This window comes from Leucopleurus acutus (assembly GCF_964270905.1).
Source record: "Leucopleurus acutus genome assembly, chromosome: 18".
Classification (NCBI taxonomy): Eukaryota; Metazoa; Chordata; class Mammalia; order Artiodactyla; family Delphinidae; genus Leucopleurus; species Leucopleurus acutus.
The window spans coordinates 15,374,230-15,400,328 of record NC_139160.1 but is presented as its reverse complement, the minus strand read 5'-3'; the positions used below and the strand labels follow the sequence as shown (position 1 = coordinate 15,400,328).

At 41.2% G+C, this 26,099-nt stretch overlaps 1 protein-coding gene across 1 annotated transcript in view; it reads left to right on the top strand.

Moving 5' to 3' along the window:
* LOC309974941 (phosphatidylinositol 3,4,5-trisphosphate 3-phosphatase TPTE2-like) overlaps positions 1–26,099 on the top strand; it is a gene marked incomplete at its 5' end in the record, with an annotated part of 54,521 nt that overhangs the window by 23,523 nt on the left and 4,899 nt on the right. Inside the window, 5 exons of the mRNA XM_082859786.1 lie at positions 2,704–2,765; positions 4,440–4,520; positions 7,799–7,904; positions 13,616–13,707; positions 25,800–25,895. Of these exons, the coding sequence (XP_082715912.1) occupies positions 2,704–2,765; positions 4,440–4,520; positions 7,799–7,904; positions 13,616–13,707; positions 25,800–25,895 (437 nt within the window). The remainder of the gene's footprint in view (positions 1–2,703; positions 2,766–4,439; positions 4,521–7,798; positions 7,905–13,615; positions 13,708–25,799; positions 25,896–26,099) is intronic.

Sequence of the window (26,099 nt, the reverse complement as noted above, 5' to 3'; positions counted from 1 at the left end):
TCAACCAAAATATTATAATCTAAGAGTTGGCTTTAGTCTTCTTTTAATCAGGTTAATTCCCTGCTTAAAGGAAAACCTTCATTTCAAATTTAATTATTTTTCCCGAGGGCAGACTTACATTATTCTGTGTTCACGTGTGTTTCATTGCTTTTCCTTTAGGATTGTTTGGAAGGCTCGTATTCAGTTGGTCTGTACCAGAGCAGCTCCTTTTTTCAAGTCTTCATTCATCTTGGTTTTGCTTCTTTTTGTTGGTTGATGCCTGCACATTACCAGTAATATCATGATAGCCCAAATATTTTGTTATTGATTTATAGGACTTCTTTAAATAATCTGGGTGCTAATTTTTTGTTAGCAGTTTGTATTGCAAATATCTTCTTCCACTGTGTTGTCTTTTAAATTTGATTATGATTTATTTTTTCGTATAGAGGTTTTTAATTTTTAATGTGTGAAGTTTATCAATCTTGTGTGTGTGTGGTTTGTGCATTTTGGTCACGTTTAAGAAATCCACCCATACGCTGAGGTGGTGAAGATATTCTCCTTATAAAATAGTAAAGTTTCGCTTTTTACATTTAGGTCTTTAATCTAATTGGAATTTGGGGAGGGAGATTTTTTTTCCACATGGATAGACAGTTGTCCTAAAACCATCTATTACATGCTCATGTAGTCCCCATCAACTTGTAGTCCCTTCTCAGTCATACACCAAGTTTCCATATGTATTTGGGACTGTCTGTGAATTTTCTATACCACACTATTATAATTTTTATATATTTCTGGTTGCATTGCATTGTGGTCAGAGAACATATGCATTTTTTTTAGTTCTTTGAGATGTATCTAGACTTGCTTTATCGCCCAGAATTTGGTCAGTTTTATCAAATGTTTTCTGTGCACTTGAAAATAAAGTGTGTTACGCATTGTCCTGAACAGTGTTCTATATGTGCCCCTTAGGTTGTTTGTTAATTGTTTTATTCAAATCTTCTGTATCCTTACTGATATTTTACTTTGGTTTGCTTGAATTCTTTGCAGCATAATTCCTTCCTCCCACCACCACCATTTGCTTGGAAGTCATATACTCTTTTTATATTCCTTAGTAATTTCTCTAAAGATTTCAACTGACATCCCTTATTTAGCTATCAGTTTTTGCTTCTTTCTTAGTGTTGACCTTGTATCTTCCTGAACTCTTTCATTAGTTTTAGGGGTTAGCCTATAGATTTACTTGGACTTTTCTAGTCTGCAAATAATGTGTTTGTTTCTTCTGTTTTTATCCCTATACATTTTGTTTTTCTTATCTTACAATACTGGCTAAGCCATGTAGTAAATAGAAGCAGTGAATAGTGGATAGTTTGTTTAGTTCCTGGCTTTAAGAGGAATGTTATCATCATTTCATCATTAATAGGATATACCTGGTAGGTATTTTGGTAGATTTCCTTTCACCATAGTTAAAAGCTTAAAACCTTTGTCCAATAGCAAAAGTTTAGTGAATGAATATATGTTTATGTTTTAAGTTAAAATACTGAAGACAAGTGTAAATCATTTTAATGATTCCTTGCCTACCTGACTTGACTGGATGAGAGGGCATCTACTTTGTGGTTGTGCTTATCCATAGCCACTGGGACATGAATCTGCAAGGTTTTTTTCGAATGGGAATATATAAGGGCTGTAAAGACTCAGAGGTGTCCTCCAGAATTGAAATGTGAACCATCCATGCTAGAGAGCTAGAGAGCTAGATTGTTAATGGTCAGTAGCCTCCTTTAGCAAGAAGCTTTTCCTTATCGGAGCCCAGGGTGGTACAAAGTCCTCTTTGGAAGTACTTGGCTTAGAATATTGTTTTTCAAACTATGGGTTGCAAAATAAATTTAGTGGTCCATTTTCTTAAAAGGATAGAATAGAAAATAGGGTGCATCTTAAGGTAAAAGGATAAGTTTGGAATTACATAAAGTTCAGCATATACTGGCTGAGACAAAACTACAGATCATTGTAGAAAGAATAGATGCAATGTACTTTTTAACTCACATTTTATGTGGCAGGACAAAAATATAAATTGGAAAAGAACATGAGACTTTAGGATAAAATGGCATGAAATCAAGGATTTGCTTTAACGTGCTGGTGGGGGGGCTGGGGTGCATGTAGAGAGGGGGAGGGAAAGAAGGATGAGGGAAGAAAAGGAAGAAATAAGTATAACAATTAATATAATTATCGAACCTGGGGAACAGGTATATGGGGGCTCATTCTGTTCTTTCTACTTTAATATATGTCTTATAACACAAAAAAAAACTCTAAAATGGAAGGAATAATAGATATGGCAAATGCTAGGTGGTGTTTTGGGTTCTGTCCACGTTTTATCTTTTATAGTTTCTTTTATATACATTAGTAGGAAAACAGGGTGTGTAATTAGCTCTTAATTGGTAGGTATCTCTTTAGCTTTAGAGTCCTGGAGCAGAGCTCATTGCCTCTGCCTGTTACTGCAGTCTCCAGGGGTCATGATTCAAGAACAACATACACGTGCACAGAATTAGCACAGAACTCCAGATAGAACCTCAGAGCAAGCAGTGTAAGGGCTTCGTCTATCTCTGAATTGAAATATTTTGAACCAGCACTTTCAGAGTGGAAGAAAATCAATCCAAAATGAACTCTAAATACTTCTGAGAGTAGTTTTATACCAAGTGCTGCCATGGGCAATGGTTCATGAACTAACTTCTTTTCTAGGAAGAACTGGAACTATGGTCTGTGCCTACCTTCTTGCCAGTGAAATGTTTGCAACCGCAGAGGTATGAAAGGTGCTCCTACCAATGCTGTCTTAGGCTGATTGAATCTGCTAGCTCTGAAGCCTCGCTGGTGGGATGTTAACATGATCCCTGAGTCATGGTAATTAATGGAGTTGTAATTGGAGAGGTGATTATTAGAAAGCCTCGTTTGGATATTTTCTCATTTAACTGGCACTAGTTAGTAACTGCCCTCAGGGCCTCTTTCTTTGGGACGGGATGAGGGTGAGGCCAATGAGACGCTCACCTTGGACACAAAATTTAAGGGAATGCCAGAAATCTCAGTAATTAAGATAAATAATATTCCAGTGCAGCATTCAAAAAATCTAAGTTAATGCCAAAACATCCATCGTGGATACAATAGGAATATTTTAAATAAAGACAGGACACAACAGAGTCCAGATTAATGTGAAATGAGTAAGGTCAAGTTGTGAAAGTGCAAGAAAACCTCAGCGATACAGAAGCTCGACTTGCCTCCCTGAGACCCATAATCCCACCAGCTCCAGGCCTTCCTCCTTTCTCACGAGAAGAAGAAGAAGATGGGTTAGGGAAGTTTTCTAAAGGACCTTGAACATCCTTGCAAGTGCTAGGTAGGTAAAAGGCATCGTTTTCCAACTCAGAACAGAGTCTCTCCTGGATGTTATATCTTTGCACAGTCAACATCTGTGGGGCCTGTGCCCTCTGGAAATTTCTGAGAAGACAGGATGGGCTGTTGCTATGTCTTTAAAGCAGGGTTCCCACTCTTTTTCTGCCATGATCTTGCTAAAAAGTCACCTCTTAGAGGGCACGCTCCCAGCAGCTCTGCTTCTCGCTCAGCCTGCAGCCCAGATAAGAGAAGCTGGGGGTTCTGATCTGGGCCCAGCACCCTGATTCCACCGTCTTCTTTATTTCAAATTTGAGACACACAGGTCAGGAAAATGGATGCTCTAGGATAGTGTTTTTCACACTATGGATCACAGTTTATCAGTGAGTTGTGAAATCAACTTATTGGGTTGTCACTCGCATTTTTTAAATAAAATGGAATCGATTAGAATAGGAAATATCAAAAGGTAAGTATTGTTTGTGAAACTTTTGTTTCAGTTCTGTGTGAGAGAGTGCGTGTGTATGTGTGTGTGTGTGTATCTCCCAGGTTTATGAATGTGGATTGTAGCTTTAAAAATAAAAAGCTTGAGGGACTTCTCTGGAGGTCCAGTGGTTAGGACTCTACGCTTTCACTGCCGAGGGTTGAGTGCCTGGTCAGGGAACTAAGATCCCATAAGCCGTGTGGCGTGGCCAAAATAAGTAAATATATAAATATAAAGTTTGAAAGCTGTTGGTCTGGAGCCCTGGACAGAGCCAGAGGCCGGTGCTCAGGCCTTTGCCGTCTCTGACGGGCTGCACGCATCTCCATGGCAGGTCACTTGATTTTCTTTTGGTCCTAATCTTCTCCATTTGTAAAATGGAAAGATAGGAAGAAGGACCAGATTCTCTCTAAAGTCTTCCAGCTCTAAAATTGTCTTTATGAGTCTTTGAATGAGAGTAGGCCTTGCTGTAGCTTTGTTAACTCTGTTATTTCGGGTATAGCCTCTGCCCAAAGACCGCTGACTTAAGGAAATCATGTGCCCTTAGAAACTTCAGAATGCCTTATACAGGAAAGGGACGTGCAGATGACCCATGACTGGACTGTCCCCTTTTTTATAGGACAGCCTTTATTATTTTGGAGAACGACGAACAGATAAATCCACCAGCAGTAAATTTCAGGGAATAGAAACTCCTTCTCAGGTAAGTGCTCTTTCTTTGAAAGGGGTCACTCTGGGGAATTAGGTTAAGATTGGCATCTATTATGTGGTTTCATTTTAGACTCTCTTCCTTGGGTGATTCCTTAGGTCACCTTCTCCTTGGGTGGTCTTCTCCTTGGGTGCCCCGTGACAGGCCTTGATCCCTTCCAGGAGCCCTGCCTCAGGTGTTGCTTGGCTTTGCACCTTTGCTCTGAGTTCTCCCCAGAGCGCCCTGCCTTCCATTTTAACTGGTTATTGTTTGCAGAGTTCAGGAGTTGATTCCCTTCCCAAGGTAGGAAAGTCCAATTCCTAAGGTTTCAGACCCCCTGAAGATGATCTGAAGTCACTAGCCTCTTATTTCCACGTAAAGAGGAACTGAGTCTTTCACAAACCCCTATTAGGGCAATTCAGCCCTTGTAGAACATTGTGTGTGTGTGTGTGTGTGTGCACGCATGGGCGCACACATGTGCACATGTGTAAGGGAGAGACAGACAGTGACAGAAAAAGAGACAGAGTCGGTGGGAGGGGGGCTGCACTTCAAAGGAGAAAGGAAACGGAAAAGTAACATTTTTCAAAAACCTATTTTATCCTAGACACTATTATACTTCTGCATATATTGTCTTATTTAATACTCAGACAACCCATGTTATTACCTTATTTTTTTCCTTTTTAAAACGTTTTATCCTGAACTTTTTCATAAAAAGTCAAGACAGTCATACAATAAATCCCCTTATATTCATCACACTGCTTCAGCAATCATTTCGTCATGTGGCCAACCATTCATTCCCTCCCCACTCCACACACACACACACACACACACGCTTCATTTTCACACTAAACTTGGATTATTTTGAAGGAAATCCCAGACATCAGATCATCTTACTCCCTAAACCTTTTAATGTGACATCTAACATAAAGACTCTAAAAAAAACCCTTAAAACCATTGACATACCTAACAATGTTATACCTTAATAGTATGAAATGTCTAGTCCTCGTTTAAATTTCCATAATTATCTTAAAGTCTTTTTAAAACTTAGTTTCAGTCAGGATCCAAACAAGGGCACACATTTCATTTGGTTGCTATGTCTCCTTAAGTCTCTTTTAGTTTATAGGTTTCCCACCTCTTTTTTTTTTTTCCTTGTAAATTGTTTATTGCAGAAACCAGGACGTTTATCCCATAGAGTTTACAACATTCTAGACTTTGTTGAATCCTGCTAAGGGTTTTGCATTCATTATCTAATATTCTCAATAACTCAATGAGTGGGCACCATTATGATTCCCATTTTATAGACTGGGAAATCGAGGTTCAGGGAAACTAACTTTTTGAACTAAGAACTCAAATCCAGATCTTTCAGACTCCAAAGCCCGTTATTTCCCATCCTGTGCACAGCTTCTCATTTGGATTGCCTTTTCTATACGGCCCCTCAAACCCAAGTGAGAGATGGTTGGGAATTCTTAAGTAATTGTGGATGTGGCCGTGAAGGAGAGTTTTCTTTGAGTGAAGTGATGAAAGCTGATACCCTTGGCCTAGTTAGCAGAACACTGTACCTGCTGGCTCTAGACATTTCATTTGGGATCAAAGAACTCAGCCTTATCCATTCATACTTTTCTGCCAAACTCAAGCAACACAAGGAAAAAAAAAAAAAAAAAAGACAGCCATAGGCTATAAGTAATACATCGACTTATTGAAGCCCAGCTCGAGTCATGCCATTTCACGCTCAAAATCCATAATGGCTTCTGACTGCCAATGGCAACACATATGTTTTAACCTGGCACTCCCAATCTAGATGTGAGTTTTCCAACCGCTTCTTCCACTATGTGCATCACACGCTTTAACACGTTTGGATTGTTTGCTGTTTCCCAGCCTGTTTATACTTTACACCCACGTGCTCACGAGGGCCCCTTGTCCTGGAGTCCCCTTGCCCTCCCAGCCTGAAGTAGTATCCTGCTTTTTCAGGAGTTCTTATAGCCCTTTGTGTTCCTTTTAGGGACTAAGTTGCTTTACATTATTTTCCAGCTATTCGAAGTCGTGTCTTCTCTACCCTCTTTGCACGCCCATGTCTTGCCCATCTTTCCACCCTGGCAGCCCAAAGTGCCTCATATAGTATCTCCTTTGTCTGTAGTGAGTGCTTACTAAATAGATGTTGGTTTTATTAACTTCTGCTACATGCGCCTGTTGTTCTGGGCTGTAGGGGAAAGAAGAGTGAGAGCAAACGCAGCTACAGGGCCATGGTAGGTTACAAGCCTTTAGTGGAAGGTCAAGAATCTGGTGGCAGGAGCCACTGGGACGTTAGAGGTAGCTCCTTCAGGCACATCTTCCCTTCCCCATTTCCTCTGCAGTCACGTGCAGTGTCTCTAAGTGCAGTGTCTCTAACTTACTCCAGGACTGGCACACCCTAGGCTGCAGCTGAGTCTCTTCTGATTCACTGGGCTAGCAGTGCAGGGGCCCGGCCTCAAGGGCTGTGTTGGCGAGGCCCCAGGACAGAGTTCCCTGTGTGTGCGGCAGTAATGCTCAGACACCACCCCCTCCTGATCCTGCAGTGTGGCCATTCAATGCACTACATACATTTCATCCACCCCTGAGTTAAGAGCTTGACTGGTCCTTTCCAATGCAGAGGATGGTGGTTAATTTTCTTAACACTTCCCAATGGATGGGGAAGAGTCTATGAACTTTTCAGTCCGGTTGATTCTGTACCAGAACTCTTCTTAACTTCTAGAAGAAAGGAGAGCCCTTGTGAACGGCTTGCCACAGGAGATGGACTAGGCTAAGAGAATCCCCAGGCATCCTTGCAAAAATGGAACTGGGGAAACGGGAAGCGGAGAGATGCTCACTGGCTGGGACTGGAGGATGTGAATGTGCTGCTGGCCTATGGAGCTCTCCCGCTGGGCTTTTATATCTTCCCTTCTCCCATGCGAGGAGGCTACTGCTCCCCAAAGCACAAACCTTCCTTTAACTCGGCCACAATGAAGCTTCTGCCCCAGGCCGCCCTCGCCCACACTTGCAGTTAATGGCATCCGGCTGTCATGTTGTCCTGGCTGTTTTGTTGGCTCTGGCCCGCCGCACTCAGCCCCAGCAGCCTCTAAGCAACACCTGGCTCCTTTCTTGTTCCTTGCCTGTTGCTCTTCATTCAGTATTGTTTCCTAAGGTAGATATTTAGTCATGAGGCAACAAATGCCTAGTTAATAATGGCACCCGATCAATGTTTCCTTCATCAATTATTTTCCTTAGAAAAATCAGGACTTTTTACCTCCACTTAAATCGAGACTTCTGTTGTTTTGCAGAATAGATTTGTTGGATATTTTGCAATGGTGAAAAATACCTACAATTTGACTCTTCCTCCAGTGAAAAAACTCACGATGGAAAAAATCATTATTTATTCAATTCAAGGTCAGTGCTTTATGTATAATTGGAGAGTTGGCAGGAGGGCCAATGTTCTTACTATTCGGGAGGGTTTTCTCATGGTTACATACAGAGACAATCCCAATGCATAGCTGTCTTTGTGTAGCCTCAGGTATAAACCCCTCCCCCTGGAATTGCCCATCAGCCCAGCGCTGCTGTGGCCACGTTACCACTGCTTAGGTGTCCTCTCCTTTCCTTTCCCATCACCAATTTGGGGGACTTCATCCCCCCCTTCCCTTTCTCCTGTTCTCATTGCTGCTCTGGCCTCAGCCCAGGGTGTCCTTTATCAGAGTAGAACCTCTGAGAGTAAAGGGAGGGAAGGTCCCATGAGACCTGGAGACCACTTCTTCCTCATGCCCATCTCTGGTTCAGGGTTGTCTTGGGAGATGCACCCCTGTATCATTTTCTTTCCTAATCTTCTCAGAAACCATTTTTTTATTCTTATCTCCTGATCTCTCCCTTTCCCAGCCCTCTTCCCCCATAGCCCCCTCTCCCCCAGCAACTCCATCAGGATGTCTTAAATACCCGAACAGCAAATGAATTTTGTTGCCACAAATTCTTTTTGCAAATAACTGCTGAGCACTGCTTTGGGCCAGGCCCCCTGCTCGTGTTTCTTTGCCCTTCAGGAGCCCCTGAGTGTAAGCAGGGAGAGGAAGGTACACAGATGAAGAGCTGACCACAGTGTTGGACAGCTTCCTAGGAGGACAGCACTTAGGTCTTCCGAACCTACAGGAACACAAAAAAGGGTTGGGAGAAACCTGGCCTCTGGGGGGGGGGGGGCTCTCTCAGCCCCCTAGCTGTTACCAGTTCTTACCAAGAGTAAAAATCCTTATAAACTTGAAAAGAGCTGACGATGCCTGCTTCAGGAGTGTAAGGAGAAAGAGGGGACCTGCCGTCGCCCCGAGAGGCAGAGATATTGGTCAGATCGTCCACCTCTGGGACTTGAAAGACAAGGAAGGAGGGGAGAGGAATGGGCCTCAAGGCCATGTCTCTATTTCTCTGTCACCCGCCTAGCTTCCCTGTACAGCTCACCCTCAGGGAGGTGGAAACAGGGACCCCCTCAGTGTGGAGGCGCAGCAGGAGGTGATGCTTCTGATTCCCTAAAGCAACAGCAGCTTGTGGAGCGCGAGGCGCGGTGAGTGCTAGGCCTCTCCTGGGCCCGGCTGCGGGGCGAGGGCGCTGGTGTCCACCCACACAGCCTATTGCTTTTAGCCCTCTGAAGAGACACACAAAATAAGATCTAGACGTGTATTTTTTAACGCTTCGTCCAATTATTCAGAAATAAGAGAACCCTTTAGAATATATGTAAAAACTGCATAGTCAAAAAAAATTTTCAATTGTTAGTTAAAATATAAAATGCTTTTTTCAAATTATTTACGTATTTCTCCCCTCTCCACACGCCCGCATCGCCGCCACTGCTTGGCAGGGCTGAGGAATTGTGAGAGTTACACGAGCAGATTGTATGGGTTTCCGGCTTCTGGAAACAAACTTCGGCCCAGCAGCATGGTTTCTGTGGGAAATTTTGGTCTAGATTTCCAAACAAGCGTTGTGCGGGCAGACCCTGGAAACACAGCCTGTTCCAGCAGGAGGCTGCCGGTCTGTATAAAGGAGCAACTGTGCGAAGGCTTCGTGGGCTGCAGAGTGCTCTATGAGGTCCATTCTGTGATGTGTGTGTGTCACGTATGAGGGACAGGGCTGGAGTGGAGCCTCCCTCCGAACACCATCTGCCTTCAGACGTCCCCAGGGTAGAGCCAGGCTTGGCCGGCAGCTGGTGGGGGGGAGGGGACAGCAATGCCTTGTTCCCCATTGTTTCCTGCAGAAAGTGCAGTGTGAGAGGCAACCCAGGTGGCTGTTGGAGCAGTGTCTTCCTCTAGGAAATTGAAACTCAGCTCTAAAGCCAAGTTGGTGGCGTGAGAGCCTGTTTTGTGCCTGAGTGTATCCTCTCCCTCAGGGTCCTCTTGGTTAACGGTGGGAATCCAGGCATCCCTCGTTTTATTGCTCTTTGCTTTATTGTGCTTCACAGACGTTGCACTTGTTCAGAAAACGAAAGGTTTGTGACATTTCTAAGTTGTCAGATGATGGTGAGCAGTTTTCTTTTTAGCAATGTGGCAATCAAGTTTTTTTATTGAATGGTTTGTGTTAGAATTTTATGTATTTATTTATTGCCTGCGTTGGGTCTTCATTGCTGCTCGTTGGCTTTCTCTAGTTGCTACTCTTCGTTGCGGTGCATGGGCTACTCATTGCGGTGGCTTCTCTTGTTGCGGAGCACGGGCTCTAAGTGCGCGGGCTCAGTAGTTGTGGCTCATGGGCTTAGTTGCTCTGCGGCATGTGGGATCTTCCTGGGCCAGGGTCGAACCCGTGTCCCCTGCATTGGCAGGCGGATTCTTAACCACTGCGCCACCAGGGAAGTCGCGATGAAGTATGTTTTAATGAAGGTATGTACATTGTTTTTCTAGACATAATGCTATTGCACACTAAATAGACTACAGTATAGTGTAAACATAACTTTTTGTGTGCACTGGGAAAGCAAAAACGTTCGTGTGACTCGCTTTGTTGCGATATTCGCTGTATTGCAGCGAATTGCAGTGGTCTGGAACCGAACCCACAGTATCTCCGAGGTAACCCTGTAACAGTATCTATACAAACCTCTGTGAGTATTAAACTATTCCAAACAGGCAAAAAGGCATTTAGTCTGATGGAGTTTTGATGCATTTCCTCTAACGTGAACAATGAGAATAGGAATAGTTTCTCAAACTTCTAAGCTTAAAAATGGTTTTAATAAGTTCTAGCATTTCATATATTGTCCCAGTCTGATATCATATCCTAAGACTGTGACTTCTCTCTTCATAGTTTGAATTTTACTTAACCTCTGTGGAGATATTGTTTAGTTAAAACTGTAAAGTGCAGATCTAGAGAACAGAGGAACTAACACAAATTTATAAGTTCTGCAGGTGAAAACTGGTGGAGAGTTTAATGGGTTTGGTTTCCTCATCTCAGGCTAACATAAAATAGAGGATTTTAAAAGTCTAATTTGAGATCCCTCATAAAGGCTTCCAGACGGAAAGTTGTGCCCTTTGCAGCTGTTCTTACGGTGTGGGCCTCGGCTGGCAGAGCCCACTTAAGAAGGCCTGCCTGATATGCCAAAATTCTTGCTGCACCCACGTAAATAAGCAGGCCAAACCCAATGACAGCAGCCTTCTTTTGGAATAAGAATTATCCCCTTTGAGGGAGATCAAGGTGGTGAAGTAGGAGGATGCTGAGCTTACCTCCCCCCATGAACACATCAAAAATACAACTACCTGTGGAGCTACCTGGAGGCTGGCAGAAAGGCCCGTCTAAGAAAAATCCACACGGAGTCTGGTAGGAAGGGAGGAGAGGTGATCTGGTCGAGACCTGCACCCTTGGTGGGGGACCCAGACGTGGAGGGGGGTGTCATGGGCTTGGGGAGCCTCCCTGGGGAGCAAGGGGTTTGAGCCACACATTTGGCACTCCAGCCCTGGGGTCTGACACCAGGGGGATGAGTGCCCTTAGCTGCTTCGAAAGCCAGTGGGGCTCATGGGAGGCTGTAAAACACTGAGCCCTCACTCAGAGAGTCAGTGCTTGCTTATACCCCCATCCTGGCAGACGCAGCAGCCTGAAAACTCTGACCAGGGAGAAAGCAGCCTTGGCCAGTGCTCAGTCGCTGCCCACATTTAGGAGGAGTGAAACTACTCCAGGGCAGGGACTGACACTGCCAGCAGGACAGAAACCAGCTCAGCAGTGAGGCACCAACCCCTCCGGCCTGACCCAGCCTCTAACCAAGGGTGCACAGTGGGGAAAATGTACAACCAGCACAGAAGTGCAGCCCCAAACCCAGGTGGAGACTGCCGTCTCTCTCACACAGGGTCGCACCCGGCTCCGGCTCTAGCCCCTCCATCTCCAGCCCCGCTTCCCACCAAGGTGGTGGCTGCCACCGCACCCCAGGGGCCCACGGGACCTGTGCTCACTTCTCCCACCAAAGCCACTGAGCATACGCAGGCTGCACAGTCCTGCACAAGGGCACGCCTTCAAGACTGGGCTAGGTAACTGATTCACTTCATTTCATAGAGACAGAGAAAGGTAAACAAAACGAGAAGACAAAGGAGTATGTTTCAAATGAAAGAACAGCAACAACAAAAAAATCCCCTAAAGAATCATCTTCCTTTGAGATTATGATCACAACAGACTGTCAGGAAAAAGTGTGATAGATTCTGAAATGGGCAGTGTCTTCTCTAGGCCCACCTCCAGGGTTACCTTCACCTTTCATGGTCTTTAAGCTATTTTACAACTCTAAGGTGTAGAAAACTGATAATAATGCAAATAACTTTTATACATAAAAATGCAAATTAGTTGTATCTAGCAGAATGCAACTGATTATTGACCTGTTTCGTATTTATTTGTAAATTCATTTCATCATTCCTTATCTGCCCGTAAATGTGCAGTACTTTGAAACAGCTGTAGCATTTTACTGGTTCCTTAGTAATAAGTTAAAATTTTTGACGTGTTAAAAAATGCATGTACAGGACAGGGCTATGGCATGCAACAATTTCTGTAAAACAGAAGGAGAATACATTTGTTTGTGTGTATATACACATATAAAACCTCTGGGAGAATATATATTCATATTTGATTATACAGGCATAAAAAACTAGAAACTAGTAATAGGGGTTAGCTGGGGCTGGAGAACTAAACAGGTGGGAGATAGGGAAAATGGAGACTTTTCACTTTATGCCTTTTATACCTTTTATTTTTAAATCATGCAAATATTTAAAAAAATTTTAAATTGTGTGGGAATTAATTTAAGCTCATAAAGCAATGCCCTTTTCCTGTCATGTGATAAGTGTTCGACTTGGTTTAGCTCTACATTTCACTGACTTCTGTTGACATCCGTAGAAAGAAGTTCTGCAGGTGGATGGGACAGAGGGAACTGAGGCAAAGAAACCATGATTCCTCATGACAAATTAATTGTGTTAGTGAGAACAAAATTAAATGAACACAAAACAAACAATATAACAATTAAGAATGATGGATATATGACTTTATTAGAATATTTGTTTTAGTTCTGTACCTTTAGTTCTGTGCATATTTAAGTGAAATATGCAGGGTGGAAAGGAAAGCCGGAAAAATTAATTGGAGGCTTGAGAAACCAGCCCTTTCATGAAATGCTGAAGTAAGTGGGTCAATTAAATTGAAAAAAAAAAAAAAAGGGAGAAGAAACCATTTGTCTGTAAATATATGCTGAACATAGCAGGAACGTTTGGATACAGCTCTCCTATATTTTCCATAAACTGGATTTAAACTAGGGCAAGAGGAATTTAGACTATTTATTATTAAGAAACATCACACTTAGAAGTCTGAAGAAAGCAACACATCAACAAGAAAGGTTGCACGTCCCCTTCCCTAATTTTTTTTTTTCTATGAAGGTGAAGCGATGGGATTCTAAATCTTAGAAGCTGAACAATGTCTTTTTTTTTTCTCCAGCCTTATAAATTCTGCTTTAGGGGACAGAACTGAACTTTTGAAGCCTTGTCTTTCAAAGACAAAATCCATACAAGAGCCAAATGATTCAATATTGACACATTGTTAGCTGGGATAATTTTTTCTCTTTTTAATCTGTACTGTTAATTGGTGAGACATTTTGATCTTTGCTCTAACCAGCCTAACTTTTTAATTTCATTCAGGTGTTGGAAAAGGCAATGGAAATGACCTAAAAGTACAAATAATAATGCAACGAAAGCCTGTCTTTTTCTGTTCTGCTTCCAAAAACTGTGGGGTAAGAGAAAGCATGGAAACTGAAAATTCTAGTGTTTGTTTTAAATCTCAATGTCAAATCAGCATGTTGCCCTCCCCAAAACATCACTCACCACAGGGAGGGGCCGTGTTGCTTTCTGGTTACCATCCAACTTGGTGTCCCTGGGTTTGGATTTGAGTCAAGAGTTAAATTTATTGTTCAAAACAGTTTTCAGGGGAAACAGTTTTCCAGAATATATTTTCAGTTCAGAGTGGTGCTTTGCCTTTCCCTTTTCCACAAATGCCAAGCATGTTCCCAGGAATCTGTCAGAGTTTTAGATGCATGCATCTGGTCACTTTTAGCCATATTCTCTTCTTCTTGGTCATTTTTATTATATGGCACTGATTCTGAAATTTTAATGTGCATGAAAATCACCTAGAGGCTGGTAAAGATGCAGATTCCTAAGTTATACCCCCAAAGTGTGATTCAGGAAATCTGGAAAGGGGCCCAGGAATCTCTAGACTTAGCCATGTCTCAAGTGATTCTAACTCAGATATCCTGTGGGACTGCACTGTGAGAAACAATGCAGGGGTGTATGGATTGGGGAGGAATCTCTTTGGGACCAAATAGTCAGTTTTCTTAAAGGCTGAAGAAATGGTTAAGACTACAGACCTTTCCTGGAGCAACAGGAAAGCTTCCTTCATGGGTGTAAGAAATATAAACTTTTAAAATTCTTTCTCAGGCTTTGGTCTCTAGTTCTCCTATAACCTCTCCTCTTCCTTCTTTTTACTCCCCTGACCCCCGGGAGGGGGCACTCCCCCCAAGCCTCATCCCTGGCTTTCTGTCCTTATCTCCACACATACTCTATCCTTGGTTCTACACATCCGTTCCCCTACTTTAAATTATAATATCTTCTTTCATTCACTTGACACGTATTTATGAGCCCCATACACGGGGTAGACGCAGGAGCTGCAACGTGGGCATTCTCTACCCCAGCAATTCGAACACAGTTGTCAATCCAAATTTATCCAATGAACTTTTCATCTGCTTCTGCAAATGACACCAGCATTCTCTTACTCAGACTTTCAGATCTGGTATCATCTTTGATTCTCTCTTTGCCCGCGGCCCCTAAATCCAGTTAGTCACCAATTCCTGCTGATGAGACCACTGGAATCTCTCTTCACTCTCTCCCTTCCTGTCTGTTCCCATTGCCACTACCTGGTCCAGGACCTCATTTGCTCATGCCTAGACTTCTACAATGGTCTCCTTACCTTTGCTTTCTCCTTATACAGGGCAGTATATAGGGTCCTGCAATACGCATCCTGAAATACTGCTCTCATTGTAAAAAGCTGTAGCTAGAGCAGAAGACACACTGTGTACCCACGGTCAAAGCTAGTTAATATCTTTAGCGCAATATTCTTTTTTTTTTTTTTCTGGCTGTGAGGCATGCAGGATCTTATCTTCCCAACCAGGGATTGAACCCATGCCCCCTGCAGTGGAAGCATGGAGTCTTAACCACTGGACCGCCAAGGAAGTCCTTCTGGCTCAGTATTCTTATCTCTAAAATAAAGGTTACATCTCAAGTGTTGTGCGGATTGAATTAGATAATATGTGTGAAGTTGCTTTGTGAGTCATACATCACTAAATAAATGTTAGATGTGATAATTACCAGGCCAGCTTTATCACCTAGGAAATGCTCCACTATAACTTTCAACAACTTCATTCTTATTTTCCTGGGTCTTGAATTCTCAAGATATAGCCCTATCATACCTGAGCTTATTCGCATTAGTAACATGGCCTGCTGTCTCCATGCCAGGTAGACTGGGTCCCCTCTGGCCCTTGGAACACAACACTCTAATTTCTGCTTCCTGTTTTTGCTGGTCTTTTTCCCCTCCTCCAGCCCTGCCCTCCCAGTCCCCTGTCTGAACTGGATTCTCTTTATAGAGCTCCTCTTTTTTAAAAATTGAAGTATAATTGACATACAATATTATATTAGTTTCAGGTGTACAGCATAGTGATTTGACATTTTATATACATTATGAGATGATCACCGTATAGTTACCATCTGTCACCATTTAAAGTTATTACAACATTATTGACTATATTCCCTATTCTGTATATTACATCCCCACGACTTATTTATTTTATAACTGGAAGTTTATGCCTCTTAATCCCCTTCACCTATTTCACCCATCCTCCTATCCCCTGCCAACCACCAGTTTGTTCTCTGTATCTATGAGTCTGCTTCTGTTTTGTTATGTTCATTTGTTTTTTAGATTCTACATGTAAGTGAAATCATGCAGTATTTTTCTTTGACTTAATTCACTTAGCATAATACCTTCTAAGTCCATCCATGTTGTCACAAATGAAAGATTTCATTCTTGTTATGGATAATATTCATATATACATACATGTGCGTATATATATACACACACACACATATATACCTCACATTTTCTTTATTGATGGACTTAGGTTGCTTCCATATCTTGGCTATTGTAAATAATGCTACAGTGAACATAGGGGTGCATATATCTTTTCGAATTAGTGTTGTCGATTTTTTTTTTTGGATAAATACCCAGAAGTGGAATTGTCCAATCATGTGGTAGTTCCATTTTTAAGTTTTTGAGGAACCTCCATACTGCTTTCCATAGTGGCTGCACCAATTTACATTCCCACCAACAGTGAAAGAGGGTTTCTTTTTTTCCACACCTTCACCAACGTTATTTTTTGTCCTTTTGATAATAGTCATTCTGACAGGTATGAGGTGATGTTCTGGTTTTGAATTGCATTTCCCTGATGATTAGTAATGATCATTTTTTCATGTGCTCGTTGGCCATCTGTATGTCTCCTTTAGAAAAATGTCTGTTCTAGGTCCTCTGCCCATTTTTCAATTGGATTGTTTCTTTTTTTGATGTTTCTTTCTAAGTTGCATGAGTTATTTTTATATTCTGGATATTAACCTCTACTGGATACATAATTTACAAGTATCTTCTCCCATTCAATAGATTAGCTTTCCATTTTATTGCAGGATTCCTTCACTGTGCAAAAGCATTTTAGTTTGATGTAGTCCCACTTGTTTATTTTTGCTTTTGTTGTCCTTGCCTGAGGAGACGGATCCATAAAGGTATCACTAAGATCAAAGTCAAAGAGCTGACTGCCTGTGCTTTCTTCTAGAAGTTTTATGGTTTCAGGTCTTACATTCAAATTTTTAATCCATTTTAACTTTATTGTCATATGTGGTATAAGGGAGTGGTCCAGATTCATTCTTTTGCATGTAACTGTCCAGTTTTTCCAACACTGCTTATTGAAGAGATCCTTTTCCACTTTGTATATTCTTGTCTTCTCTGTTGTAGATTAATTGACCATAAGTGTGTGGATTTTTTTCTGGCCTCTCTATTCTGTTCCATTGATCTATGTATTTGTTTTTGTTCCAGTAACAACTGTTTTGAATACTATAACTCTGAGATATAGTTTGAAGTCAGAAAAACTGATACCTCTAGTTTTGTTCTTTTAAAGATTACTTTGGCTATATGGGGTCTTTTGTGGTTCCACACAAATTTTAGGATTCTAGTTCTGTGAAAAATGCTATTGGTATTTTAATAGGGATTACATTGAATTTGTATATTGCTTTGGGTAGTAGCATAGACATTTTAACAATATGAATTCTTCCAATCCATAAGCACAGTATACCTTTCCATTTAATTGTGTCACATTTACGTCTTTCATCAATGTCTTATAGTTTTCAGAGTTCAGGTCTTTCACTTCCTTGGTTAAACATATTCCTAATTATTTTATTCTTTTAGATGCAATTTTAAATGGGAGTTTCTTAATTTATATTTCTGATAGTTCATTAGTGTATTGAAATGCAACAGATTTCTATACATTAATTTTGTATCCTGCAACTTCACTGAATTCATTTATTTGAAGTTTTTTGGTGGAGTCTTTAGCATTTCCTATATATAGTACATGCCATCAGCAAATAGTGAGTTTTACTTCTTCCTTTCCACTTTAGATGTGTGTTATTTCTTTTTACTGTCTAATTGCTGGGGCTAGGACTTCTAATACTTGGTTCAATAAAAGCAAGAGTGGGCATCCTTGTCTTGTTCCTGATCTTAAGGAAAAGCTTTCAACTTTTCAACACTGAGTATACTATTAGCTGTGGGTTTATTACATATGGTCTTTTTTTTTTTTTTTTTTTGGTGGTACGCAGGCCTCTCACTGCTGTGGCCTCTCCCGTTGCGGAGCACAGGCTCCGGACGCGCAGACTCAGCGGCCATGGCTCACAGGCCCAGCCGCTCCACGGCATGTGGGATCTTCCCGGACCGGGGCACGAACCCGTGTCCCCTGCATCGGCAGGCGGACTCTCAACCACTGCGCCACCAGGGAAGCCCCAAGTCTGGAATATTTTGATGAAGGATAGGTATTTACTCTTCTTTAAATGTTTGGTAGAATTCACCTGTGAACCTGTCTGGTCCTGGACTTTATTGGGAGTTTTCTGATTACTGATTCAATATCATTATTAGAAATCTACCTATTTGGATTTTCTATTTCTTCTTGATTGTTTTGGAAGATTGTGTGTTTCTAGGAGTTTATCTATTTCTCCTAGGTTTTCTAATTTGTTGCTGTAGTTTCATACGATCCTTTGTATTTCTATGGTATCAGTTGTAACTTCTCTTTCATTTCTGATTTTATTTGGGCCCTCTCCCTTTTTTTTCTTGATGAGTCTGGATAAAGGTTTGTCAGTTTTGTTTATCTTTTCAAAGAACCAGTTCTTAGTTGAATTATCTTTTCTATTTTTAAAAAAATCTGTTTCTGTTCTGATCTTCATGATTTTTTCCATTCTACTAACTTTGGACTTCGTTGTTTTTCTACTTCCTTTAGGGCTAAGGTTAGATTGAGATTTTACTTGTTTCTTGAGTTTGGTCTGTATTGCTATGAACTTGCTTTTTAGAACTCCTTTTGCTGTGTCCCAGAGATTTTGGAATGTTGTGTTTCCATTTTCATTTGTCTTAAGGTATTTTTAAAATTTTCTCTGATTTCTTCAGTGACCCATTGGATTGTTTAGTAGCATGTTGTTTAGTCTCCATGTGTTTGTGTGTGTGTTTTTTTTCTAGTTTTCTTCTTATAGTCAATTTCAAGTTTGGTACTGTTGTGGTCAGAAAAGATGCTTGGTATGATTTTAATCTTAACTTTATTTAGACTTGTTTTGTGGCCTAACATGTGATCTATCCTGAAGAGTGTTCCATGTACACTTAAAAAGAATTATATTCTGCTGTTTGGGCGTAGAATGTTTTTTATAATCTATTAAGTTCATTTGGTCTAATGTGTCATTTAAAGCCAGTTTCTTTATTGACTTTCTGCCTGGATGATCTGTTCATTGCTGTAAGTGGGATATTAAAGTCCATACTATTATTGTATTACTGTCAATTTCTCTTTTATGTCTGTTAATATTAGCTTTACCTATTTAGGTATGCCTATGTTGAGTGCATAAATATCTACAAGTGTTATATACTCTTGTTGGATTGAACCCTTTATCATTATGTAATGCTTTTTTTTCCTTGGTCTATTGTTAGAGCCTTTTTTTGTTTTGTATACATTTATTTATTTATTTATTTATTTTTGGCTGCATTGGGTCTTTGTTGCTGTGCATGGCTTTTCTCTAGTTGCAGCAAGTGGGGGCTACTCTTCGTTGCGGTGCACGGGCTTCTCATTGTGGTGGCTTCTCTTGTTGCAGAACACAGGCTCTAGGCACGTGGGCTTCAGTAGTTGTGGCATGTGGGATCAGTAGTTGTGGCTTGCGGGCTCAGTAGTTGTCGCTTGTGGTCTCTAGAGCGCAGGCTCAGTAGTTGTGGCACATGGGCTTAGCTGCTCCATGGCACGTGGGATCTTCCCAGACCAGGGCTCGAACCTGTGTCCTCTGCACTGGCAGGCAGATTCTTAACCACTGTGCCACCAGGGAACTCCCACAGCCTTTGTTTTTAAAAATTGGTTTTATTTTTGGGGATTTTTTAAATTGAATTATAGTCGATGGACAATATTATATAAGTTACAGATGTACAACATAGTGATTCACAATTTTTAAAGGTTATATATACTTCATTCACAGTTATTATAAAATATTGGCTATATTCCCTGTGTTATACAATATATCCTTGTAGCTTATTTATTTTATACATAATTTGTACCTCTTAGTCCCCTACCCCTATCTTGCCCCTCCCCCTTCCATCTTCCCACTGGGAACCACTAGTTTGTTTTATATCTGTGAGTCTGTTTCTTTTGTTATATTCCCTAGTTTGTTTTATTTTTTATATTCCACATATAAAGGATATCATACAGTATTTGTCTTACTCTGACTTATTTCACTTAGCATAATACCCTCAAAGTCCATCCATGTTGTTGCAAATAGCAAATTGATCTTTTTTATGGCTAAGTAGTATTCCACTGTGTGGTATATATGTGTGTGTATATATATATCTTTATCCATTCATCTGTTGATGGACATTTAGGTTGCTTCCATATCTCGGCAATTGTAAATAATGCTGCTGTAAACATTGGAGTGCATGTATCTTTTTGAATTAGTGGGGTTTTTTTCTGTATACATACCCAGGAGTGGATTGCTTGGTCACATGATAGTTCTATTTTTTGGTTTTTTGAGAAGCCTCCGTACTATTTGCCACAGTCACTGCACCAATTTACTTTCCCACCAACAGTTTATGAAGGGTCCCTTTTCTCCACATCCTTGCCAACATTGGTTGTCTTCTTTTTTTAAATCTTTATTGGAGTATAATTGCTTCACAATACTGTGTTAATTTCTGTTGCATAACTAAGCAAATCAGCCATATGCATACACGTCCCCATAACCCCTCCCTCTTGAGCCTCCCTCCCACCCTCCCTATCCCACCCCTCTAGGTCATTGCAAAGTATCGAGCAGATCTCCCTGTGCTATGCTGCTGCTTCCCACCCGCCAACTATTTTACATTCAGTAGTGTATGTACGTCGACGCTACTGTCACTTCGCCCCAGCTTTGCCCTCCCCCCCCCATATTCTCAAGTCCATTTTCTATGTCTACCTCTTTATTCCTGCCCTGCAACTAGGTTCATCAGTACCATATATATATATTTTTTTTAGATTCCATATATACATGTTAGCATACAGTATTTTTCTCTTTCTGACTTACTTTGCTCTGTACGACAGACTCTAGGTCCATCCACCTCAGTACAAATAACTCAATTTTGTTTCTGTTTATGACTAATATTCCATTGTATATATGTGCCACATCTTCTTTATCCATTCATCTGTCAATGGACATTTAGGTTGGTTCCATGTCCTGGCTATTGTAAATAGTGCTGCAATGAACATTGTGGTACATGTCTTTTTTTTTTTTTTTTTTTTGGCTGTGTTGGGTCTTTGTTGCTGTGCATGGGTTTTCTCTAGTTGCAGTGAGCAGGGGATACTCTTCATTGCAGTGCATGGGCTCTCTTCGCGGTGGCTTCTCTTGTTGCAGAGCACGGGCTCTAGGCGCCTGGGTTTCAGGAGTTGTGGCTCGTGGGCTCTGGAGCGCAGGCTCAGTAGTTGTGGAGCACGGGCTTAGTTGCTCCGCGGCGTGTGGGGTCTTCCTGGACCAGGGCTTGAACCCGTGTCCCCTTCACTGGCAGGCGGATTCTTAACCACTGCACCACCAGGGAAGCCCCATGTCTCTTTTTGAATTATGGTTTTTTCAGGGTATATGCCCAGTAGTGGGATTGCTGGGTCATATGGTAGTTCTATTTTTAGTTTTTAGTTTTTTAAGGAACCTCCATACTGTTTTCCATAGTGGTTGTATCAATTTACATTCCCACCAACAGTGCATGAGGGTTCCTTTTTCACCACACCCTTTCCAGCATTTACTGTTTCTAGATTTTTTGATAATGGCCATTCTGACTGGCATGAGGTGACCTCATTGTAGTTCTGATTTGCATCTCTCTAATGATTAGTGATGTTGAGCATCTTTTCATGTGCCTTTTGGCCATCTGTATGCCTTTCTTGTGAAATGTCTATTTAGGTCTTCTGCCCATTTTTTAACTGGATTTTTTTTTGATATTGAACTCCTTGAGCTGTTTGTATATTCTGGAGATTAATCCTTTGTCCATTGTTTCATTTGCAAATATTTTCTCCCATTCTGAGGGTTGTCTTTTCATCTTGTTTATGGTTTCCTTTGCTGTGCAAAAGCTTTTAAGTTTAATTAAGTCCCATTTGTTTATTTTTGTTTTTATTTCTGTTACTCTAAGAGGTGGGTCAAAAATGATCTTGCTGTGGTTTATGTCGAAGAGTGTTTTCCTATGTTTTCCTCTAAGAGTTTATAGTGTCTGGTCTTACATTTAAGTCTTTAATCCATTTGGAGTTTATTTTTGTGTATGGTGTTAGGGAGTGTTCTAATTTCATTCTTTTATATGTAGCTGTCCAGTTTTCTCAGCACCACTTATTGAAGAGGCTTGTCTTTTTGATGATAGCCATTCTGACAGGTTTGAGGTGATATCTCATTGTGGTTTTAATTTGCACTTATCTGATGATTAACAATGTTGAGCATCTTTTCATGTGCCTGTTGGCCATCTGCACGTCCTCTCTGGAAAAATCTCTATTCAGGTCTTCTGCCCATTTAATTGCCTTTTTTTTTTTTAATGTTGAGTTGTAGGAGCTGCTTATATATTTTGGATATTAACCCCTTATCAGTCGTATCATTTACAAATATTTTTCCCCATTCAGTAGGTTGTCTCTTCATTTTGTCATTGGTTTCCATTGCTATGCAAAAGTTTATATGCTTAATTAGGTCCCATTTATTTATTTTTGCTTTTGTTTCCTTTGATTTAGGAGACAGATCCAAAGAATTATTGCTATAATTTACATCAAAGAGTATTCTGCCTATGTTTTCCTCTAGGAGTTTTATAGTATCCAGTCTTACATTTAGGTCTTTAATCCATTTTGAGTTTTTGTACATGGTGTTAGAGAATGTTCTTTTACATGTAGCTGTCCTACAGCCTTTGTTTTTAAAGTCTATTTTGTATAAGTATTGCTACCCCAAATTTTTGTTTCTATTTGCATGGAATATATTTTCGTGTCCCTTCACTTTCAGTCTGTGGGTCTTTAGATCAGAAGTGAATCTCTTGTAGGCAGCATATAGATGGGTCTTGTTTTTTTTTTAATCCATCAGTCACCCTATGTCTTTTGACTGAAGAATTTACATTTGAAGTGATTACTGATAGGTTGTACTAAATACCATTTTGCTAATTATTTCCTGGTTGTTTTTACAGTTCTATGCTCCTTCTTCTCTTGCTCTCTTCCTTTGGAATTTGATGACTTTCTTTAGCATTATGTTTGAATCCCTTTTTCTAATTTTTCTCAATATTAGGTTTTTGGTTTGTGGTTAATTTGAGGTTCGTGTATAGCAGCCTATGTGTATAGCAGTCTGTTTTAAGTTGATGACTTAAGTTCAAATCGTTCTGAAAACACTACATTTTTACTACCCCCACTCCACGTTTTTTGTTTTTGATACATTTTACATCTTTTGATTTTGTATACCTACTAATTATTGTAGTCATAGTTGATTTTACAACTTTTGTCTTTAAACCTTATAACCTTTGTAAGTGATTGATCCACTGCCTTTACTATACGTTTGCTTTTAGCAGGGAGAGTTTTCCTTTTGCATGTTTTCTGATTTCTAGTAGTGGCCTTTTCTTTTTTTCTTAAAGAAGTCCTTTTAACATTTCTTGTGTGACTGGTTCAGTGGTGAACTCCTGTAGATTCTGCTCGTCAGGGAAACTTTATTGCCCCTTCAATTCTGAACAATAACCTTGCCAGATAGAGTATTCTTGGTTACAAGTTTTTCCCTGTCAGTACTTTGAATGTATTGTGCCACTCGCTTATGGCCTGTAAAGTTTCTGAAAAGTCAGCTGATAGCCTTATAGGGGTTCCCTTGTACATAACGAGTTGTTTTTCCATTCTTTTGCACCCAATACGCTCTTGATTCCATCTACTGTATTGTTCCTTTCAGTTACTGTATTCTTCAGCTCTGGTTGGTTCTTTTTTATATCTCTTTGTTGAAGTTCTCACTGGTGTTCATTCTTCTTCCAAGTTTGGTGAGTATCTATCTTTATGGGTATTACTTTGAACACTTCATCAGGTTGATTACTTCTGTCCATGTCGTTGGTTCTTATCCTGAAGTTTTGTCTTGTTCTTTCATTTGGAGCATATTCCTGTCTCCTCATTTGTTTCTGTGTATTAGGTAGATGAGCTACAGCTTCTGGTTTTGAAGAAGCGGCCTTATGTAGAAGGTTTCCTGTGGGGCCCAGAAGAGCAATCCCTGCTGTTCACCAGAGCCAGGGATGTTTTCTATGTGGGCTGCATGTGCCCCTCCTGGTGCACGGTGCCACAGATGCTGCAGTCACACTAGTGGAAGGGGCTGGCCCCCAAGCCAGCTGCCTGTGTGGCCTGGCCACAGCTGCTGCGCACTCACTGGTGGGCAAGGCTGGCCCCAGTGTGGCTGGCTGTGGGGCCCAACCACAACAGTTGCAGGTACAATTGTGAGTGGGGCTGGCTCCCACCCTGGGAGGAGGGGGACTATACCAGCCAAGGACTCCCACTGGACATGGCAGGAGCGGTGGCAGCTGGGAGGAGCTGCTTTGGGCAGGGCAGGTCTGCAGGGGAATGCTGGGGCTGGGGTTGGGGTGAGTGGTGTTAGCAAGGCAGATGGCAAATGTTTTGAAATGGCACCTGCCAGTGCAGGGCCAGCCTAGGTAGAAGGAGAATTTTTTAAATGATGCCCACTAGCACTTTGTTCCCCAGAGGCAGTTTCTTCCCCCACTTTGGCACTCACCCTAAAGTTAATGAATGTACTTCACATATGGCCTGGGCACTTTGCGAAGTACTGCCTCTGTCCTGGGACTCACAGTGAGTGAATTTGTGCCCTTTAAGAGCAGAGTCTTGGTTTCCTACAGCTCTCCTGGATACAAGCCCTGCTGGTTTTCAAAACCAGATGTTGTTATGGGGGCTCATCTTCCTGGTGCAGGTCCCCTAGGGCTGGGGTGCCTGACGTGGGGCTCGAACCCCTCTCTCCTTAGGGAGAACCTCCGTGTTTGTGAGGTCCCCTCCCGTTTGTGGGTAGCCATGTTGGGGGTACGGGTCCTGATGAGACCACATCTCTGCCCTCCTACCTGTCTCAATGTGTTTTTTTCTTTATATCCTTAGTTGTAGGAGAGCTGTTCTGCTGGTCTTCAGGTCATTCTCAGAGAGAGCTGTTGCACACGTAGCTGTAGTTTTGGAGTGTCCGTGGGAGCATCTTCCTACTCCACCATCTTGATCCTGCCTCAGTGCTCCTCTTCATTTATACAGATCCTTCCATGCCCATCTCAGTTTCTACCTCCTCGGTGACACTTTCTCATTCTACGCCTCCTGTCAGCCTCCCTGAAGCACACAACGGCACCCTTAGTCTTCATCATACAGCTTAACATGTAGTTCTATGCTATTCTGCTATTGTTCCTGATGTGTTTTACTCCCTGAAGTATCAACAGAGTCTTCACTTGCTTTTGTATTTTTCTCAGGGCCTAGCACAGACCTTTCTCACTGTGGGTGTCGTTATCATACAAGGGTGTACCCGTAACAAATAATCAGTATAGCTTCAAAGTCGTTCATTCCAGAAACTTGGCCTACCTTTGGTCACTCCATCCAGCAGTCTGCTACAGACAAGGCCTATGATCCCATCAGCAAACACATTTTTGATAAAATATGAGCAACTAGGCATTGCTTTTTAAATATGCACACTAACTGTAAAATTGAGCTTCTTATGTATTCCCAACATATGAAAATTAGCTGACACACATTCAACACTATTGTTTACTTGGTTAAAGTCTAACAGAAAATTGAATACTTTGCTTTTCAAGTGTTCCACCATAACCCTCAACCACGATGGCCTGTTAAAAATGTTAACAGTATTGCAACTTTATAGAAATAAATATTAACATTTATACATGTAGTCATTGGGCTATGAGACCAAGAGTACTTGATTAAATAGAGGAAGCCTCAATAAGTGAACATGAACTTCACTGCTGTCTCATTATCAGTTAGGTTTATAATTCTGAATTCCATGTGTTCATCCACAGATAGTTCATGATGCTGAAACAGACAGAGTAATAATTAATCTATCCAACTGTCCACCTCTGTATGATGAGGTGAAAGTGAAATTTCTCTCTTCTTCGGTGAGTAATCAAGAAACAATTTATGCTGCTAATCTTGTCTAGTTTTCTGAATGATTCTGGTTTGGGATTTCCTTTGCTACAATTCCCAACAAGGGAGATGATAGGAGATGTCAACCCCTAGTCAGGGATGGGGAGACAAAACAAGTCAGATTTCTGTATCGAATTTTTGTTAAAGAAAGAAAGTATGTAATTATATTTTTGCTC